A 22,977-nucleotide genomic window follows, 5' to 3' on the forward strand; every position below is an offset into this window, starting at 1 on the left:
AATGAACCCAAGTTGGAATAGCTACGAGCTGGCTTAAAATATTACAGCCGGGCGTGGTGGTGCACACTTGTAGTCCTGCACTTGGGAGGTGCAGACAGGAGGATCGTACAGGTTCGAAGCCAGCCTTGCTGGCTTAAGAAACTCTGTTTCCAAATAAAAATATAAAATAAGTCTGGGAGTGTAACCCGGAGGTAGAAGGGCTTCCAGGAACCCCAGTACCACCAAAAAAATAAATAATAATAATATTACAAATAATATATACAAAATTACATTTGCATAGTGCTTTGCAAGTTGTAAATATTTTCATACAAATTGTTTTCTTATCCTCACAAAAATACCTGTAAGGATGGTAGCATTCTCATTTTACAGCTGATGAAATTGAGGACCAAAGAGGTTGGAATTTACCATATCAAAGCATATCAAGTAAGTGATCGAGCCAGATCTTCACATTTAATAACATCCAAAACCGGGTGCGGTGGCGCACGCTTGGAATCCCAGCATTTGGGAGGCTCAGACAGGAGGATCGGGGTTCGCGGACAGCCTCAGCTACTTAGGCTCTCCACAACTCAGTGAGACCCTGTTTCAAAATAAAGAATAAAAAATAGGGCTGGGGATGTAGCTTTGAGGTATAATGCTCCGGGTTCTATATACCCAGTACCCCCCCCAAAAAAAAAGAAAGAAAAAAGAATAACATCCCAGTGTCCTGTTTTCTCTAAGACATCTAGCTTCCATATAAACTATAATTAGTTTAGAAAATTAACTTATATCTATTCTTGGGAGTTATGTAGCATAATTACTCATTTCCCAGATGAAAAAAAAAACTGTGGGTTGTGACTCCTCTATAGCTATTTCTCTAAGCTAGTGATAGAGATAACTATCACTAACTCTTCGCCATAAATTACTGCCAGAAAACATATGAACATACATCGTACTTTCAGATAATGAATTTTGTAATTTCTCTTTCTCTCTCTGCTTTTTTTTTTTTTTTTTTGCTATATACCCAGCCCTTTTTTATTTTTTGTTCTGAAACAGGGTCTCACTAGAATCTTACTATATTGCTGAGGCTGCCCCATACTTGCGATCCTCCTGTCTCAGCCTCCCCAAGTACCGGGATGACAAGTGTGTGCCCCTATGCCTGGCTCCAGAATAGGCATTTAGAAAGCAGTAAATGGTCTCTCTGGACAGAATAAAGTGATGCCCCATATGTAAAAAAGACAGACTATTGAGAATGTACAAGGGTGTGGACTAGATAGCAATGCTCAAGAAAGTGAAATTAATGTTAGCTGGGCCTGGTGGCACAGGCTTGTATTTCCAGTACTCGGGAGGCTGAGACAGAAGGATCTCAGGTTCATACCCAGCCTCAGCTACTTAGCCTCTCAGCAACTTAGTGAGAACCCTGTTTTAAAATAAAAAAAAATAGGGCAGGGGTATAGCTCAGAGGTAGAATGCCCCTGAGTCCATCCCTGGTTCCACAAAAAGAAAGGGCCTCACTTAGTAGCTGAGACTGGCTGGAAACCTGCGATTCTCCTGCCTCAGCCTCCCAAGTACTGGGATTACAGGTGTGCACCACCACGCCCGGCAGATATATACTTTTTAATGATAGATAAAATAACTAATAATTGGAGGCTACTGACATTACAAACCTTACCATCAATTTTGTAGCAATCCTATAGCAAAGTCTAGTGAAAAGAGCAGAGTGAAACAGGAAGCAAATGGCACAAAATAGAAGCTTGGAAAACAGTTATCTTTGCTGTAACTGAGGTATCATGTCAGTCTCCACAGGCTAACACAGCTAGGAAAATACACACCCACACTTGTTTTTGAACAAATGTACACACACACACACACACACAAGTAGAAAATTGGTATGATAACAGTAATGTGAATAAAATTATACCAGGGTCGAGAGCTTGATTTGGGTCTTAATTCTTAGTTCTATGATCTTGGGCAAATTATGTAACTTTCTGGGTCACAGAGTGTATTTACTTATTTATTGTGGTACTGGGGAGAGGTGTGTGTGTGTGTGTGTGTTTGTGTGTGTATACATGTGCATGTGTCATTGTGGTGCATGCCTGTAACCCCAATACTTGGGAGGCTGCGGTAGGAGCATCACAGGTTCGCAGCCAGCCTCAGCAACTTAGTTAGGCTCTAGCAACTTAGTGAGAGCCTGTTTCCAAATAAAAAATAAAATAGGGCTTGGGGTGTAGCCCAGTGGTAGAAGGGCACTAGGTTCAATCCCCGGTATCACAAAAAAGAAGTAAATAATAAAACTGGTAACTTAGATTTTATGTCAGATTTAGAAATGGCTGCTCTCCAATTATAATTTTTTAACTTAGGTAAATTTAAAATCTTCTTAAAATTCTAAAAGTAGGCTTTCCTTTATAGGTTATGGCTATTGCTCCGACCCATTATATCTGGCAACGAGAGCGCTCTATCCATCACAGTGGAGCGGTCAGAAACTACAACAGGGATGAAGTCCAGCTGCCTCGGGGACCCAGCGCCACGCCGGCCGAGTGCTCGCTCTGTGGTAAAAAAGGAAGATATGTTCTGCTGGGATTGTCTTCCTCATCATCTTCATTCAGTGACGCGGGAGAGCTGATGGACAAACACTCTCGAGAGTCACACAGTTGTTTATCAGTGGGCACACTAGGTGATCCTTCTCACGCTTGTAGCTATTCTCAAGGTATGATTTAGTGCTAAGACACAACGGGGTCCATGCATGGTATTTTTTGAGCTCTAGTGAGCATCACAGGCAGGGATACGTAATAATTGATATATTACAAACAGTTAACTTAGTATAGGAAGTTTCCCCTCTTTCAGTTGTTGCTTTTGTTGTCTCTGTATGTTTTATGGCAGTCTACATCAACTAACAGGATTTTAGTGTGATGTACGTTAAATTGAAACTTAATGTACCCTAGGCCTCAAGTATTAGGACCTGAGCCATTTCTTTGAAATGTTTATTCCAAAAGGATTTTAAGATTAAAAATAAATTTACTTTTAATAATCACCATCTAACTATTGGCTTCCTTCAATATACTTTTCTATTTCTAACAAAATTAAAATTAGAACCAAATTATATCTAGTACACCTTTTTTATTTATCAATAAGCATCTTCCATGTCATTATATAGTTTTTGAAAGCTTTATTTTTAATCCTGTCATGGTGTAAGTACCATAATTTACTTGCACATTTTAGTTTTTGGAGTTTAAGTGCTTCATACAGTGGTATCTTATGTTGATTATAAAGTAGCTGGACATACAAACACCACATAATTGTCAAATCCGTTTTATGTATAGTAGTCTCTTCTAGATTTGAACTAGAATAATGTCCTATAATAGGATATAATCCATCTTGTTGTTTTGAGGGGTTTTTTTGTGTTTTGTTTTTTTTTTTTTTTTTGTAATGGGGATTGAACCCAGGAGAATTCTACCCAGCCCTATTTTTTTTTTCCCTTTGGTGGTACTGGGGATGGTACCCTTCTACTTCCAGGCTACACTCCAAGACCTATCTTATATTTTTTATTTAGAAACAGGGTCCCTTAAGCCAGCAAGGCTGGCTTCGAACCTGTGCAATCCTCCAGTCTCCGCCTCCCAAGCGCGGGGATTACAAGTGTGCGCCACCATGCCCGGCTACCCAGCCCTATTTTATTTATTAAAACATGGTCTCTAAGGTTGCTGAGGCTGTCCTTGAACCGGTGATCCTTCTGTCGCAGCCTCTTATAAATCCTTTCTTCCAGATTTTCACCCATTTGAAGATAGGACTGACAGATTTCTTTTCTTTTCTTTTCTTTTCTTTCCTTTCCTTTCCTTTCCTTTCCTTTCCTTTCCTTTCTTTTTTTTTTTCTTTTTGTGGTACTAGGGTTGGAACACAGAGGCTTTTCTACCTCTGGGCTACACTCCCAGACCCATTTTATACTTTATTTAAAAACAGGGTCTCACTAAGTAGCTGAGGCTGGCTTTGAACCTGTGTGATCCTCCCGTCTCAGCCTCCCAAGCACTGGGATTACAAGTGTGCGCCACCATGTCCAGCCAGATTTCTTTCTTTTTTTTTTTTTTTTTCCTTTTTATAGTGGAGGTGTTCTGCCTTTGAGTTATACCCCCAGCCTTTTTTATGTTTTATTTTGAAACAGGGTCTCGCTCAGTTGCTGAGGCTGTCCTTGAACCTATGCTAGTTCTGTCTCAGCCTCTCAAGTACTGGGATCACATTAATGTGCCACCACACCGGGCTCTGACAGAATCCATTCCAACTCTGTCATGACAAATGAACAGGCATCCATTACTTCAGAATGTCACCAGTTTATTTCTGTCACATCCCTATGAGAATAACAGTGATTGCTGAAGCTTTACTAATGCTTCACTAAAGGAGAAACTGACTCTAGACCCTTGAAGGTAGAGGTTGTATTTCAGTACCCATTTTATTTCCTGGCCATAGTAATCACTCAACAAATCTGACAGTATAACACTTCCACCCACAATTCCTTTTGTTTCATCATATTTGAAGGTAAATTTGGTCCACCATAATCTAAATTATAAAGTAAGAGGTAGCCAGGCATGGTGGCGCACACTTGGAATCCCAGTACTTGGGAGGCTGAGACAGGAGGATCACAGGTTCACAGCCAGCCTCAGCTACTTAGTGAGGTACTCTGCAACTTAGTGAGACTCTGTTTTGAAATTAGGGATAAAAAAATAGGGCTGGGGATGGAGCTCAGAAGTAGAATGCCTCTGGGTTCAACCCCCAGTTCTGAAAAAAAAAAAAAAAAGAGTCATCTTTTAGCTACCTCCCAGCTCATTTTACATATTTTGATCCTCATAATAGATAGTATTTACTGAATATTTAGAAATTCCCATGCAATATATACATTTTGCATTCATAGTATCTGTTTTTGAAGTATTGTGTATTGAACGCAAAGACATTCTACCTCTGAGACACAACCTCAGTCCTTTTTTAAATTTTGAAGCAGAGTCTCACTAAGTTGTTGAGGGTCTTGCGAAGTTGCTGAGGCTAGCCTCGAACCTGTGATCCTCCTGTCTGAGCCTCTCAAGGACTGGGATTATAGGCCTGCTTCACCACACCCCACCCCACTTATAGTACCATTTAATATCCACAGCCAACCTTAAGGGAAATCTCCACTTGACAGATAAAGAAATTGAGGCTTAGCAAGCTTAGTAATTTGTCGGAGGTTGAAAATGTAACATTTGAATCCCATTCTCTGACTGTAGACTAGAGCTTGAATTCCTAACAATTATTCTCGACTGTCGATGAAATCTTGCCCTTCGCAGTGAAAATGAGCTGTGGCAGAAGTCTTTTTAGCAGACTGCTAAGGAGGTGGTGAGACCATTAAGAGCCAAGTCCCTCATGGAGGATTTTATGGAGAAAGTTAGGAGGGAATTTCAACAATTTGAATATAGATTTTTTTTTTTTTTTGGTGGTACTGGGGGTAGAACCCAGAGGCTTTCTACCTCTGGGCTATACTCCCAGATCCATTTTATATTTTATTTGGAAACAGGGCCTCACTAAGTAGCTGAGGCTGGCTTTGAACCTGTGTGATCCTCCTGTCTCAGCCTTCCAAGCACAGGGATTACAAGCATGCGCCACCGTGCCCGGCTATAGATATGTATTTAATTTAATTAATTTATTAATTTATTTATTGCCAGTCTGGGGATGGAACCCAGGGGCATTCAACCTCTGAGCTACACTTCCTACCCAATTATTTTTTATTTTTTTTTTTGGTTGTACTGGGGATGGAACCCAGAGGCCTTCTACCTCCAGGCTACACTCGCAGAGCTATTTTATATTTTATTTGGAAACAGGGTCTCGCTAAATTGCTGAGAACCTCACTAAGTAGCTGAGGCTGGCTCTGAACCTGTGTGATCCTCCTGTCTCAGCCTTCCAAGCGCAGGGATTACAAGCGTGCGCCACCATGCCCGGCTCCTACCCCATTTTTTTATTCTTTATTTTGAAACAGGGTCTGAATAAGTTGCAGAGGGCCTCACTAAGTAGCTGAGGTTGTCCGTGAACCACAATCCTCCGGTCCCAGCCTCCTGAATGCTGGGATTACAAGTGTGCGCCACCATGCCCAGCTTGAATATAGATATTTAAAGAAAGCAAAACAGAAGCAGTTATATTTTATTCAGACAAGCCCTATAGATAACAACAATTGTATATTCTAGATTCTAGGCCTTGACATTTCAACAGGAGATTAGAGTGATAAGCCTGTTACTATGCTTTGAAGAAAAAAGTCTTTGGGGGGACTGGACAAAAATGGGTTTTTGACATAATGGAGTTGTAGAAGGAACTGTGCTCTCACTGTGTTCTTAAATGAAATCTCTGATTTAGGATCAACAGTTCCTATATAGGAAGGAACATGTATCCATCACTGTTTTGCTCTGCCGATTAACTGAAGGTTAACTATAAAACTTCCCCTTTCTTTTGTAGTACTGGGGATTGAACCCAGGGGGCTCCTCTGTGTTACTCCCTCAGTTTGATTTTACTTTTCATTTTGAAACAGGGTCTCGCTTAATTGCTGAGAGTCTCACTACTTGCTGAGGCTGCCTTCAAACGTGCAATCCTTCTGTCTCAGCCTCCCAAGTACTGGGATTACAGGTGTGCACCACCACGCCCAGCTTGTAAAATCTTTTGACAAAGAAAAACTATTGACACACACCTTTGACCAGTAAAAATCTATATTTTCTTCCAATAGGCTTAACAAAAGTGAGCTAACTGGAAAGGAAGTTAGGAGTGTAAGATAGACACATAATATTATTAGGAGTGAGGTCAGTCTCATCCTGTCTAAGCAGCTGCTGATTGCCAGCAGTAATCTCTGCAAGCAAAAATTTCTTCCCAAAGCTGGTTGTGAGCTAGGCGCGGTGGCACATGCTTGTAATCCCAGTACTTGAGAGGGTAAGACAGGAGGATGGCAGTTCAGGGATAGCCTCAGAAATTTAGTGAGGCTCTCATCAACTTAGTAAGACCCTGTTTCAAAATAAAAACTAAAACAGGGCTGAGGTGTAGCCCAGAGGTAAAATGTCCCTGGGTTCCAAACCTACTTCCACACACAATCATAATAAAAATAATAATTTCTTCTTATAGTCTAAATAAGGTTAAACTCACTTGATGGTTCATGACTACAGAAAACTCTACCCAAAATTCTCCAAGAGAGACACAGTGAGCTGAGGCTCTGCTCCAGGTTTTAAGTTTACTAAAACTTAGCATAGGTATTTATCATCTTTCTTTCAAACAAAAGAAAAAAAATCTTTTTTTAATTTTTTTATTTTTTGCAGTACTGGGGATGGAACCCAGGGGCATTGTACCTCTGAACTTCACCCCCAGCCCCATTTCTTATCCTTTATTTTGAAACAAGGTCTCACTGCGTTGCAAAGAGCCTCACTAAGTAGCTGAGGCTGTCTGCGAACAGCGATCCTCCTGTCTCAGTCTCCCAAATGCTGGGATTACAAGCGTGCGGCACCACGCCCAGCTGAAACATCTTGATTATCAGGTAAAACATGTTTTTTACCTTAAAATCAGCAGGGTGTGATGATGCACATCTGTAATCCCAGTACATGGGGAGGCTGAGACAGAGGATTCCAGGTTTGAAGACAGTCTCAGCAATTTATCAAGGTTCTCAGCAACTTAGTGGGACCCTGTATACAAATAAAAAATAAAATAGGACTAGGGGTGTAGCTGGGAGGTAGAACAACTCTGGGTTCAATCTTTAGTATAACAAAATAAAGCTCAAAAAACAAGTTTTAGCTGGTATGGTATGGCATGCACCTGTCACGCCAGTATTTGCCCTGAGATTGGAGGATCCCAGGTTCCAGGACAAGTGCACAGTAATTTAGTGGGATCCTGTTTGAAAATTTAAAAAATAAAAAGGGTGGGGCATAGTTCAGTGGTATAATATCCTTGGTTTCAGTCTCCAGTATACATACATATGAAAAAGACAGTTTTACATAAATATACTATGACATTGAAGAACAAAAGTGTTTTTTTAGTCAGATAAGGTAGATTGAAAACATGGACTAAACATTTCATGGTGGGGGAGTAGATAGATGAGGCATTCTGTACAAATTTACACACATCACAATGACCAATCTTGTGCTAGTCCTTTATAAAGGTAATCTGATCTAAAACACAACTCAGCAAGAAATTTTTTTGAGTGTGTTGTACTGGGGATTGAACCTGGGGGCATTTTACCTACAAGCTATACCCCTAACCTTTTTCTTATTTTTTAATTTTGAAACAGAGTTTCATTAAGTTGCAGAGGACCTCACTAAGTAGCTGAGGCTGGCCGTGAACCTGTAATCCTCCTGTATCAGCCTCCCAAGTACTGCGATCACAAGTATGCACCACCATACCCAGCTGCAAGAAATCTTGAAGTGGCATTATGATAGGTTTTTTTTTTTTTTTTTTTTTTTTTTGGTGGTACTGGGGTTCCTGGAAACTCTTCTACCTCTGGGCTACACTCCCAGTACCTATTTTTATACTTTTTTATTTGGAAACAGGGTCTCTTAAGCCAGCACGGCCGGGTTTGAACCTGCGCGATCATCCTGTCTCCGCCTCCCAAGCATGGGGATTACAAGCGTGCGCCACCACGCCGGGCAATAATAGTTTTTTGTTTTGTTTTGTTTTTTGATGGTGCTAGAGATTGAACCCAAAGGCATTCTACCTCTGAGCTATACCCTAGCCCTACTTTATTTTATTTTTAATTTTTATTTTATTTATCTTTGCAGTACTGGGAATGGAACCCCGAGGCATTCTACCTCAAGCTACACCCCCAACCCTGTATTTTTTATTTTTTTTAATTTTGAAACAGGGTCTCACTGAGTTGCAAAGGGCCTCACTACGTAGCTGAGGCTGTCCGCAAACCAATCCTCCTATCTCAGCCTCCCAAATACTGGAATTACAAGTGTGTGCCACCACTCCTGGCTCCCTACTTTATTATTATTATTTTTTTATTTCTTTGTGGTGGTGGGGATGGAACCCAGGGGCATTCTACCTCCGAGCTACACCTTCAGCCCTATTTTTTAATTCTTTATTTTGAAACAGGGTTTCACTGAGTTGCAATGGGCCTCACTAAGTAGCTGAAGCTGTCCCAGAACCATGATCCTCCTATCTCAGCCTCCCAAATGTTGGAATTATAAGTGTGAGCCACCATGTCCAGCTTCCCTACTTTATTTTTTATTTGGAAAGAGAATTTCATTAAGTTTCTGAGAGCCTTGCTGATTTGCTGAGGCTGGCTTCAAACCTATGATCCTCTGTCTCAGCCTCCTAAATACTAGAATTATAGTCATGCACCACCACACCCAGCTATAATACTCTTTTTTTTGAGTGGGGGTGCTGGGGATTGAAGCCAGGGGTATTCTACCTCTGCACTATACCCCAGCCCTTTTTAAAATTTTTATTATTTATTTATTTATTTTGCAGTACTGGGGATGGAACCCAGAGGCTTTCTACCTCCAAGCTACACCCCCAGCCCTATTTTTATTCTTTATTTTAAAACAGGGTCTCACTGAGTTGCAAAGGGCCTCACTAAGTACCTGAGGCTGTTCGCAAACTGCAGTCCTCCAGTCTCAGCCTCCCAGTGCTGGGATTACAAGCATCCGCCACCATGCCTGGCTTTTTTTATTTTGAAACAGTGTCTTGCTAAACTGTAGAGGGCCTCACTAAGTAGCTGAGGCTGGCGTGAACCTGTGATCCTCCTATTTCATCCTCCAAAGTACTGATACTCTTTTTATTGATTAAAAAAAAAACAAACTAGAATACATTGCACCAATAAAAAAAATTAAAAAACAAAAACTAGGAGCTGGGCATGGTTGCACCAGTATGCCCAGCAAAAGATCCTGTTTCAAAATAAAAAATATAAGCCAGGCGTTGTGGCACACACCTGTAATCCCTGTACTTGGGAGGCTGAGAGAGGAGGATTGCAGGTTCGAGAATAACCTCAGCAAGTAGTGAGACTTGAATCAACCTAGTGAGAACCTGTTACAAAATAAATAAAATCAGGCTGGGTGTTGTGGCACACACTTGTAATCCCAGCATTCGGGAGGCTGAGACAGGAGGATCACACAGGTTTGAAGCCAGCCTCAGCTACTTAGTGAGGCTCTCAGCAACTTAGTGAGACCCTGTTTCCAAATAAAGTATAAAACAGGTCTGGGAGTATAGCCCGGAGGTAGAAAAGCCCCTGGGTTCCACCCCCAGTACCACCCCCAAAAAAAAAAAAAAAAGAAGAAAGAAAGAATAAAACATAGGGCAGGGGGTATAACTCGGAGGGCAAATGCCCCTGGGTTCCATGTCCAGACCCGCAAAAAAGGGGGGGTGCGTGGGGTGGAGCTCAGAGGCAAAACACCCCTGGTTCCATCCCCAATACCACACACACACACACACACACACACACACACAACTCATTACTCCGTCAAGCATGATGACACAGTCTGGTAATTTCATTACCTGGCGGGCTGAGACAGGAGGATTGCAGGTTCGCAGCCAGCCTCAGCAATTTAGTGAAGTCCTCTGCAATTTAGTGAGACCCTGTTTCAAAACTTAAAAACTAAAAAAATAGATCAGGGGTGGGGGGTGTAGCTCAGAGGTAGAATATCTCTGGGTTCAATCACTAGTACCAGCACCAAAAAAAAAAAAAAAAAAGTGTCACTGACAGATTAACTTTTTTTCTTTTTTCAGGACTAGGGATTGAACCCAGGGGAATTCTACCCCAGCCCTACCTTTTATTTTTTATTTTGAAAAGGTCTAACTACGTTGCAGATGGCCTCACTAAGTAGCTAAGGCTGGCTGCAAAACTGTGATCTGCCTGTGTCAACCTCCCAAGTACTAGGATTACAAGTGTGTACCACCATGCCCAGCTAACTTTTTTTTTTTTTAAAAAAAAAAACAATACTGGGACTAGAACCTAAGGCCTTGTATAGGCTACATAAGAACACCACCATGGAGCTACATCTCCAGCTCTTTATGAAAAAAGAAATTTGTGTATGTGTGTGTGTATGGAAACCAGGGGCCTTCTACCTCCAGGGTACACCCCCAGACCTATTTTATTTTTTATTTAAAAATAAGGTTTGAGCCGGGCATTGTGGTACACGCTTGTAATCCCAGTGCTTGGGAGGCTGAGACAGGAGGACTTCACAGGTTCAAAGCCAGCCTCAGCTACTTAGTGAGGCTCTCAGTAACTTAGACCCTGTTTCCAAATAAAATAGAAAATAGGTCTGGGAGTTTTGCCTGGAGATAGAAAGCCTCTGGGTTCCATCCCCAGCACCACACAAAAGAAAGAAGAAAGAAAGGAAGGAAGGAAGGAAGGAAGGAAGGAAGGAAGGAAGGAAGGAAGGAAGAAAGAAGGAAAGAAAGTTAGTTTTCTGAGTTGCTGAGAGCTTCATTAAATTGCTGAAGCTGGCTGCAAACCTGTGATCATCTTGTCTCAGCCTTCCAAGCATTGGGATTACAAGTGTGCACTACCATGCCCAGTGCCCAGCTATAAAATTTTTTTTTTTGAGACAGGATCTCACTAATTTACCAGATTAAATTTATGAGCCTCCTGCCTTGTCTTCCAAGCATTTGATATTACAGGTATATGTCTAGCTTTCTTTTCTTTTCTTTCTTTCTCTTTTTTAAATTTTTTTGCCATACTGGGGATTGAACCCAGGGGCATTCTACCTCTGAGCTATACCCCCAGCCCTATTTTTTATTCTTTGTTTTGAAACAGGGTCTCACTGTGTTGCAAAGGGCCTCACTAAGTAGCTGAGGCTGTCCAGGAACTACAATCCATCCTCCCATCTCAGCTTCTCAAATGCTGGGATTACAAGCATGTGCCACCACACCCAGTTTAATTTTTAAAAATATCTCCTTTTATATGATAATGGACTCTTCAAAAGTTTTCACTTTCTCTGAAATATGAGGTTCAAAACCAAAGCTTTACACAATCCAAGATATATATATATATATATATATATATATATATATATATATATATAATTTTTTTTTTTTGGTGGTACTGGGGTTCCTGGAAGCCCTTCTACCTCCGGGCTACACTCCCAGACCTATTTTATATTTTTGAAACAGGGTCTCTTACGCCAGCGCGGCTGGCTTCGAACCAGCACGATCCTCCTGTCTCCACCTCCCAAGCCCGGGGATTACAAGCGTGCGCCACCACGCCCGGCTCAAGAGTTACATATTTCTAAATCTCTCTCTAGCTGTGTGTAATGATGCACATCTATAATCTCAGTACTTAGGAGGCTGAGATAGTAGGATCATAGGTTCGAAGACAACCTCAGCAAGTAGTCAGACTCTCATCAACCCACTGAGATCCTATTTCAAAATAAATAAATAAATAAATAAGCTGGGCATAGTGGTGCACACTTGTAATCCCAGTACTTGGGAGGCTGAAACAGGAGGATCAGACCGGTTGGAAGCCAGCCTCAGCTACTTAGTGAGGCTCTCAGCAACTTAGTGAGACCTTTTTTCAAAACAAAATATAAAATAGGTCTGGGAGTGTAGCCCAGAGGTAGAAGGCCCCTTGGTTCTATCCCTAGTACCACAAAAAATAAAAAAATAAAAATATAAAATTAAAGTAAAATAGGGCTAGGGGTACAGCTTGGAAGTAGAATGTCCCTGGGTTCAATCCCAAGCACCACAATAAGTAAATAAATAAATAAATAAATAAATAAATAAATAAATAAGGCTGGGATGTTCCTCGGAGGCAGAATGCCCCAATACCACAAATAATAAATGGACAAATATCCCCTAGAACAACAGATTAAACAATACATGATCCAATGTTTGCTTAAAGCCATCAGCAAATTTGCTGTACATTTACTGATTGGAAAAGGTGAAGCAGAACTTTTGGAAAGCAATTGGTAGACAGCTCTGAGTCAGCCCCAAAGCTCTAGAAGTTAAGCCAGGCATGTGGCATTTACTCGTAATCCCAGCTTTCGAGAGTCAGAGACCAGAGGATTGAGGTTCGCGGACAGCCTCAGCTACTTAGCAAGGCCCTTGACAATTCAGTGAGACCCTGTTTCAAAATAACTAGGGCTGGGGTATAGTTCAGAGGTAGAATGGCCCTGTGTTCCAACCCCAGTACCGCAAAAACCAAAAACAAACAAGCAAAAAAGCTGTAGTATTCAGACAGAAATATAACACCAAAAAAGCTGGGTACGGTAGCGCATGCTCATAATCCCAGTTTGGGAGGCTGAGACAGGCTGATGGCAGGTTCTCGGCCAGCCTCGCCTGCTAGTGAGGCCCCACAGCAGAATGCAGCCAGGTCTCCAGTACAGCCCAAATGCTTTCATCCAAGACACAGTTCTAGAGCCGGCGTGGTGGCGCACGCTTGTCATCTCAGCATTCGGGAGGCTGAGACCGGAGGATCGTGGTTCGCGGACAGCCTCAGCTACTTAGTGAGGCCCTCCGCAACTCAGTGAGACCCGAGTTCAAAATAAAGAATAAAAAATTGGGCAGGGGGTGTAGCTCGGAGGTCAAATGCCTCTGGGTTCCATCCCCAGACCCGCAAAAAACAAAAACAAAACACAGATCTAAGCATATTGTCCTTAATTAAATTATTCAATGCCACCAATTTTGTTTTCTTAAGACAGGCAAACTCCTTATAAGGTCAGAAAATTGTGATTCCTGTGTACCTTTCCAGTCTTTTATTTACAACTCTAGTGTATCTGGCCTTTTTTTGTTCAGTTTTTCCCCTATCTGCCATTCAGATTTTAGCTGAAGTGCTGCTGCTGAAGCAAAACTCCTATGATGACTACTTATAGTACTTGTGGTGTGTTATTTTTTGTTTTTGTTTTGTTTTATTTCCAATGTTGGGGATTGAACCCAGGGCCTTGCCTATGCTAGGCAAGAGCTCTACCACTGAGCGACATCCTCAGTCCAGTAGTACCCTTTAATTTGGAATACATAAGAGTTTAAGTTTTATATTTTGTGATTAATATCTATCTGTATTACCTATAAACTCTCTAAATAAAATTAAGGCAAAGCTGGGTATGGTGGCGCACACTTGTAATCCCAGCATTTGGAAGGCTGAGACAGGAAGATCAGGGTTCACAGACAGCCTCAGCTACTTAGTGAGAACCTTTGCAATTCAGTGAGACCCTGTTTTAAAATAAAGAATAAAAAGCTGGGCGTGGTGGCGCACGCTTGTAATCCCCGTGCTTGGGAGGTGGAGACAGGAGGATTGCACAGGTTCGAAGCCAGCCTCTCTGGTTTAAGAGACCCTGTTTCCAAATTAAAAAATATAAAATAGGTCTGGGAGTGTAACCCAGAGGTAGAAGGATTCCATCCCCAGTACCACCAAAATAAAAGAATAAAAATAGAGCTGGGTGTGTAGCTTGGAGATAGAATGCCTCTGGGTTCCATCCCCAGTACCACAAAAAAGTAAATAAATAAAAATAAAGTTAAAAGACATGGTTAACCTGGACAACCATTGGTGGGGGGGGGCGGGGGGGAGAGGGCACCAAATATAGTATAAATGTATACTACTTATGTTCAATAAAAAATTGTTAAAAAAAATAAAGTTAAGTCGAGCGTGGTGGTGCACTTTTGTAATCCCAGCATTTGGGAGGCTGAGACCGGAGGATCTCGGTTCGCGGACAGCCTCAGCTACTTAGTAAGGCCCTCTGCAACTTAGTGAGACACTGTTTTAAAATAAAGAATAAAAAACAGGGCAGGGGGTGTAGCTTGGAGGTCAAATGCCCTTGGGTTCCATCCCCAGACCTGAAAAATAAATAAATAAATAAATAAATAAATAAATAAAGTTAAGGCAGAGTTTTTCAGTTTAAAATCCTCACATTCTGTAAAATATTATGAAATATTTACCTACACATAATTTTAAATAGTTATAATGGGGCAAACCCAAGTATAGCTTTTTAATTTTTTTTTGCAATACTGGGAATGGAACCCAGGGACATACTACCTCTGAGCTACACCCCCAGCCCTTTTTTTAATTCTTTGTTTTGAAACAAGGTCTCACTAAGTTGTAGAAGGCCTCACTAAGTAGCTGAGGCTGTCTAAGAATCATGATCCTCCTGTCTCAACCTCCCAAGTACTGGGATTACAAGAGTGTGCCACCATACCTGGCTCAGGAATAGCATTTATATGTCCAGATATTACTAATTTAAGACCTACAAAACACCTGTATTTAAACAATCTAACTACTACTTTAAGCCTTTGTTTATGTATTTATTTTTCTTGTAGTACCAGGGATGGAACCCAGGGATATTCTACCTCCAAATTACATTCCCAGCCCTATTTTTATGCTTTTTTTTGAAACAGGACCTAAGTAGCTGAGGCTAGCTTCAAACCTGCAATCCTCCTGTCTTGTATTTTGCATTACAAGTGTGTGCCATCACACCCAGCTAAACCTTTATTTTATCTGTGAAATATAGACAACCTTAAAGAAATTGCAACTGGGCATGGTGGCTTGAAATCTCAGTACTTGGGAGGCTGAGCTAGAACTAGTGAGGTTTGCATCTAGCCTCAGCAATTTAGTGAGGCCATTTGCAACTTATTGAGACGCTGTTTTTTTTTTTTTTTTTCTTGGTGGTACTAGGGGTGGAACCCAGGAGTTTTCTGCCTCCAGGCTATACTCCCAGGCCTATTTTATATTTTATTTGGAAATAGGGTCTCACTAAGTTGTTGAGAGCCTCAGTAAGTAGCTGAGGCTGGCTTTGTACCTGTGAGATCCTCCTGTCTCAGCCTCCCAAGCACCAGGATTACAAGTGCGTGCCACCACGCCTGGCTCTGATACCCTATTTTGAAGTAAAAGAATAAAATAAGGCTGGGGGGGAGGTCCATTCCCACAAAAAATATGAGTGACACATTTTGTAATATATATGTACATATACATATATATATGTATATATATGTAGTTATTTAAAAATGTATATAGTAAAGCCAGGCATGGTGGTGTGCTTGTAATCCTAGCATTTGGGAGGCTGAGACAGGAGGATCACGGTTTGCCGATAACCTCAGCTACTTAGTGAGGCCCTTTGCAACTCAGTGAGACCCTGTTTTTAAAAAATAAAAGAATAAAAAATAGGGCTGAGGGTGTAGCTCAGAGATAGAATGTCCCTGGGTTCCATCCCCAGTACTGAAAAAAAATATAGTAAATGCAAAGTAACTAGTTTCTACAAATCATAACAAGCTCTATCCTAATTAATTCATGTTTCTAAAGTATATTTTTCAAATATCTGATTCATGTGCAATGATTCTGGTGTTCTTTAAAGCTGATTAAAAAGATTCTGAAAGAGATAAAGGATATTTAAAAATAATTACATATTGGTATAAGGCTTGAGGCCCAGGACAGTTTTGTTATAATTTTAAGGTAATTATATCTTATCAGTCCTCCCTCTACTATTTACTATAGCCCAGATTTCTTCATTATTTTTAAGTTACATACAAGCCATTAAAATATGTATTAACATAAAATTTATCTTAAAATGCATATTTTATTTCAGTAGCCAATGACCATCAATCAAACAAAGAAAATGAAACTGATTTCATGGAGAAAGACAAATCTATGGCGTGGTTTACAGGAAGTGAAGAATGAGATGGCTCAACTAAAGCAACCTGGAATCATTAGTTATAAAATGTCAAACTCAATGCAAGACAAGGGCTAACATGGGACATTTAAGCAATTTTGCAATGTTACATATCTTTCTTTAGTTTTTGTTATTTTCAAAATTATATGTAAATGCCATACAGATCACAGTAATAGCTAAAAATACTAATCTATGAAAGTAGTGATTTGCAATACAAAGTTCTAGTCTGATACTTTTCCATTTCAAATCAGTTGCTGTCATCTGGAGTCTTCAATTAAGCTGTGTTATAAAATTCCTCAAACTGACAAGAAAAGTTAATTTCAGAGAGGAAAAATACAAAGTCATTACAGTATATTAATTAAAAGAAAAACCACAATCTAGTATGGCCTGAAAGTGTGGCTCGCCTGTAAGGCCAGTTTGCCAATGCACAGGTCTAGCAATGTAAGGAGGTGTGACCCATATGGAAAGTCAGAACATGATTCTTCTGTTGCAGAACAAAATAAGTACCATAAGCTACATAAAATATTTGACAGTGGAGCTGGGTAGGGTGGCGCACACTTGTAATTCCAGTACTTGGGAGGCTAAGACAGGAGGATGAAAGGTTCACAGCCTCAGCTGCTTAGTGAGGCCTTCTGCAACTTAGTGAGACTGTGTTTCAAAATAACGAATAAGAAATAGGGCTGGGGCCGGGCGTGGTGGCACGCATTGTAATCCCAGCATTGGGAGGCTGAAACCAGAGGATCATGGTTCACTGACAGCCTCGGCTATTTAGGCCTTCCGCAACTTAGTGAGACCCTGTGCTGCACCAAAAAAAAAAAAAAAAAAAAAAAAAAGGGTTGGGGGTGCAGCTCAGAGGTAGAATATCTCCGAGTTCCATTCCCAGTACTGCAAAAAAAAAAAAAAAGACAATGTGTTCACAATGATTGTTAAAATATTAATTACTGGGGTTCAATACCGAATACCACAAAAAATAGAAAAAAAAAGAATAACTGTTTCTTTACTGTAATTTTTTTCTCTGATACCTTTACTAGCACTTGTTTCTGCCAGATACTGTACAGAAACAATTTGTCAGTGATTACATAACAACCCTGTAACATGGCTTTATAACCAAGTAGATAAACCTATATCATAAATCAATGGATATTTGGAAACATTTTCATAGCCTAAATAATGTGTACATCCAACAAGAACCTAAAGAGTTCTTTGAAAAATTCCAGCAGCATCTTAGGTGTTGCTTTTTGCAATATTAGCTATTTCCATATCAGGTCCTGTTAAATTCATTCCCTTCAGTAGTAATCACTGATATACGTGTGAAACATACCTTAGTATATTTGAATTATTTCACAAATCAAGTTCACAATGACAAGTAAAATAGGAATTTTATACTAAAGTCAACTTCAAGATACCAGAGTTTTACATAAAAAGTAAGTTACTCTGTCCCATTGACATTCTCACTTTTTTGCATTTGATACTGGGGACTGAACCCAGGGACATTCTATCTCTGATTTATACCCCCAGTCCTATTTTACTTTGAAACAGGCTTTCATTAAGTTACAGAGGGCCCAAGTTGCTGAGGCCGTCAGTGACGCAATGAACCTCCTGTCTCAGCCTCTCAGTACTGGGATTACAGGTGTGTGCCACCAAGCCCAGCCTCTGTCACATTTTAATAGAGTAGATATCACACTTAAATTTCTATGGGAAAAAAGTGCCTCTCAGGAACATTATTATCTACTGGACAATACACTCAGGAATCCATTCTCCACTTATTATTGCAGCCACAACAGAAAATGAAATTGAAGAGCCAGGTGTGGTGGCACAATTGTAATCACAGCACTTGGGAGGCTGAGACAGGAGGATTGCAGGTTTGAGGACAGTGTCAGCAAATAGTGAGATTCTCATTAACTAGGGAGACCCTATTTAAAAAAAAAAAAAAAAACAGCCGGGCGTGGTGGCGCAAGTTTGTAATCCCTGCGCTTGGGAGGCAGAGACAGGAGGACCACGCAGGTTCGAAGCCAGCCGCGTGCGCGCTGGCTTAGGAGACCCTGTTTCCAAATAAAAATGTAAAAATAGGTCTGGGAGTGTAGTCCGGAGATAGAAGGGCTTCCAGGAACCCCAGTACCACCAAAAAAAAAAAATTAAAATTTAAAAAAAAAAAAGCCGGGTGTGGTGCCACATGCTTGTAATCCCAGCATTTAGGAGGCTGAGACAGGAGGATCTAGTTCAAGGACAGCCTTAGCTACTACTTAGTGAGCCCTTTGCAACTCAGTGAGACCCTATTTCAAGATAATGAATAAAAAATAGGGCTGGGGGTATAGCTCGGAGGTAGAATGCCCCTGGGTTCCATCCCCAGTACTGCAAAATAATAATAATAATAAAGGTAATTTCACCGGCTACTAAGTTAAAAAAATGAAGATAAAGACCATAATTTAACATTACTGCTCACATTACAACTTTAAAACTTTTCTAGTTAGCCAGGCGTGGTGGCGCACGTTTGTAATCCCAGCATTTGGGAGGCTGAGACCGGAGGATCGTAGTTCGCGGACAGCTTCAGCTATTTAGTGAGGCCCTCTGCAACTCAGTGAGACCCGGTTTCAAAGTAAAGAATAAAAAATAGGGCAGGGGTATAGCTCGGAGGTGGAATGCCTCTGGGTTCCATCCCCAGTACCACACACACAAAAAAAGGAAAATAAAAGCCGGGCATTGTGGTACACACCTATAATCCCAGTGCTTGGGAAGCAGAGACTGGAATATTGAAGGTTTGAGGCAGCCTCAGCAAATAGTGAAACTCTCATCACCTAGAGAGACCTTGTTTCAAAAATAAAAATAGAGCTGGGGGGACATAATTCAGAGGTAGAATGCCCCTGGGCTCAATCCGCAGTGCCATGCACACACATAAAAGAAAAAGTAAAATAAGACTGGGGGTGTAGCTCAGAAGTAGAATGCCCTTGGCTTCAATCCTTGGACACACACATTTCAAATTATAATGGTGTATCTTGCACTTGGAAATGTGTGTATCGCGTACTGGGAATTGAATCCATGTTGGGGTCTGCTCAATTGCCTGACAGGACTTCTGATGAATCAGCTACATGTAGCGTCGAGTGCAGGTCTGCACAACCACCTGAACTTCCGATGAATGAATCTACAACATGTAGCGCCGAGCCGATATGGAGGGCGTAACTACTCTCCTTGCCCCCGCTAGCCCAATTTGGTAATGTTGAGCCTTATTGGCTCATGTAATGCTTCCGTGTTCGTGAACCCCTCGTGCATTGGACAATGATTGGCTACAAGTTATGTACTTTACACATGCAAGAGTGACCTTTAGCTTGATAGGTTAGAATAGTTTCCTGTTGGAAATCCCCCTTGCGGTTTTTTGCTTTAAATTGGGTTGCCTGAGAGAAATAAACAAGATCCAGCTTGACACATCTCCCGGCTCGTGTAGTTCTGTTCGGGCTGTCGACACTCATTTTCCTGCTCTGCCCCACAGCTGATGGGCTGGACCTGTCAAATTCAGAGGCATTCTACCTCTGAGCTACACCCCTCAGCCCTGTTTTTTATTTTTTATTTTGAAACAGGTTCTCACTAAGTTACCAAGGACCTCACAGGTTGCTGAGGCTGGCTCTGAACCTGCAATTGTCCTGTAGTACTGGGATTACAAACATGTGCCACAACACCCAGCTTGTACTTGGAAATATTAATATAGGAATTCTTTCTTTGGCTATGTATGTGTCCAAAAAAGTAGACAAAGATTCAGGTAATATATGGCCAAAGACATGTCATTACATATAAAAAGTTAAAACATATTTGAAGTCTTGTGAATTTCTATTGCTAAAATGTATAAACTTAAGTGCTTTAAGTTGAGCTTTTTGAATAAAAGTTCACATATCAAATATGTTTAAATTTCTTTGTTCAGAGGACAAACACTGAATATTTCTTAGAGACTAAAGTGTGCGAGCCATGCCCCTTAGCTCTTCCTTCTTTATTCACGGTGGAGAACAGCACTGTCCTCCCCAAGATACCAAACAAATACACTGAGCAAACGAATGCCTGGGACTTTCAAATAAAAACTAAGCTGAGTGTAGTGACACATGCATATAATCCTAGTACTTGGGAGGTTGAGATTGGATCACGGGTTCAGGACCAGCAGCAACTCAAGGAGAACTTCAGCAACTCAGCAGGGCCTTACTTCAAAATAAAACAGGGTTGGTGGTGTAGCTCAGAGGTAGAAGGCCCCTGGCCTCAATCTCTAGCATCAAAAATAATTAAAGCTGGGTATGATGGTGCATACTAGTATTTCCAGTCTGTGGAAGGCTAATAAAAGGAAGTGACTTGTAGGCTTGAGGTCAGCCTCAGCAATGTAGTAAGATCCTGTTTCAAAATAAAAAGTAGAACCGGGCGTGGTGGCACATGCTTGTAATCCCCGCGCTTGGGAGGCTGAGACAGGAGGATCGCACAGGTTCGAAGCCAGCCTCAGCTACTGAGTGAGGGTCTCAGCAACTTAGTGAGACCCTGCTTCCAAATAACGTATAAAATAGGTCTGGGAGTATAGCCCAGAGGTAGAAAAGCCCCGTTGGCTCCACCCCCAGTAGCACGCGCACACACATACACACAAACACACACCACACACACACACACACACACACACACAGTAGGCAGGCATGGTAATGCACACTTATAATCCCAGTTCTTGGGAGACAGACAGGAGGAATGCAAGTTCACAGCCAGCCTCAGGTCTCAGTGAGACCCTGTTCAAAACTAAAAAATAAAATATTTGTTGTTGGATAACTCCCAAAAGCCCAGAGTTGTTGGGTTATAGGCACAGCTATTTATTCATTTTTCTTTGTTTTTGTGGTACTGGGTTTGAACCCTGCATTCTATCTCCAAGCTATACCCCCCAGCCTGATTTTATTTATGTGGAAACAAAGTCTCACCTGGTTGCTGAGAGCTTCACAAGTTGCTGAGGCTGGCCACAAACCTGCCATCCTCCTGTCTCAGCCTCCCAAGTACTGGGATTACAAGAATGCACCACCATGCCCAGCTTTCCTCAACATCTTTAATGAACACTCCTCTCTCTATCCTGATTTTATTTTTTTTACTTTTATTTATTTTTTTTTGGTGGTACTGGGGTTCCTGGAAGCCCTTCTACCTTCGGGATACACTCCCACGGGCTACACTCCCAGACCTATTTTTAAACTTTTTTATGTGGAAACAGGGTCTCTTAAGCCAGCGAGTCTGGCTCCGAACCAGCGTGATCCTCCTGTCTCCGTCTCCCAAGCGTGAAGATTACAAGTGTGCGCCACCACGCCCGGCTTCTATCCTGATTTTAACTTCTAAAGATGCCACTTGCCCATTCTTCTCAAAAGGAGGCTATTTATTCCCCTCAATTCTCACAACTGAGGTCAGGCACTGGTCTCAGTATGCCCTACTACTACTTTCAAATTATTATTTATCATGGAAATGTTGAAGTTCAGTACACCCCTCCTAATCCATGGTCACTAGCTACATTCTTTGACAATTCTGGCACCTGTGTCAGTATGTGTCTCTGCCCCAAAGCCCACCATGACATTAAAAGACATTAAAGGGAAATATTTTTCACCCCTACTAACAGAAACAGGGAAAATACAACGAAGAGCACTACTCATACACACAGTGCCTGATCCCTTGTTTCTGGGAGGTGTGTGTGTACCTGTGCATGTGTGATCCTAGGGATGGAACCCAGGGGCATTCTACCTCCAAGCTACACTACCTACCAGCTGAATTTTATTTTAATTTGGAAACTGGTTCTCACTAAGTTGTTGAGGCTAGCTGCGAACTTGTGATCCTCCTTTCTCAGCCTACCAAGCACAGGTGTGCACCACTGTGCCAGCCTGATCTTTGGTTTCATTGTACTCAAAGTAAAAATACAGCATTCAATTGAGAAAATTTACCACATCAAATGGCAAAAATTGAATGTCTTCAAGTTGCTCTTGAAATATCCTTATGAATAAAATTCACATTGTCCAGCCTTCTTCTGCATGACTTAAATTCCATGAATCACTGCTAGTGGAATATATATACATATACATATATATATATATATATGTATGTATATATATATATATATATTTTTTTTTTTTGGTGGTACTAGGGGTGGAACCCAGAGGCTATTCTACCTTTGGGCTATACTCCCAGACCTATTTTATACTTTATTTGGAAACAGGGTCTCACTAAGTTGCTGAGAGCCTCACCAAGTAGCTGAGGCTGGCTTTGAACCTGTGAGATCCTCCTGTCTCAACCTCCCAAGTGCTGGGATTACAAGCATGCACCACCAACCCAGCTTTACAAAAGACTTTCTATCATCCCTGGTTCCCCAGACAATCTTCCTTTCAGAGCCAGGCATATTACCAGTTACCCATCCTATGTGTGCACACGCTCCTTCTCTCTCTCTTTGTATTTT

General features: G+C 41.2%; 1 protein-coding gene across 2 annotated transcripts in view; it reads left to right on the forward strand.

The window, feature by feature from the left end:
* SPDYA (speedy/RINGO cell cycle regulator family member A) overlaps positions 1-16,552 on the forward strand; it is a gene marked incomplete at both ends in the record, with an annotated part of 41,121 nt that extends 24,569 nt beyond the window's left edge. Inside the window, 2 exons of one of the 2 annotated variants that reach the window (XM_080711181.1) lie at positions 2,386-2,683; positions 16,464-16,552. In XM_080711181.1, coding sequence (XP_080567307.1) covers positions 2,386-2,683; positions 16,464-16,552 — 387 coding nt within the window. Of the gene's footprint in view, positions 1-2,385; positions 2,684-16,460 lie in introns of both variants that reach the window. The other variant, XM_080711180.1, reaches the window with a different exon arrangement.
* Positions 16,553-22,977: the final 6,425 nt, after the last annotated feature.

Source organism: Muscardinus avellanarius, assembly GCF_963383645.1.
Source record: "Muscardinus avellanarius genome assembly, chromosome: 15".
Classification (NCBI taxonomy): Eukaryota; Metazoa; Chordata; class Mammalia; order Rodentia; family Gliridae; genus Muscardinus; species Muscardinus avellanarius.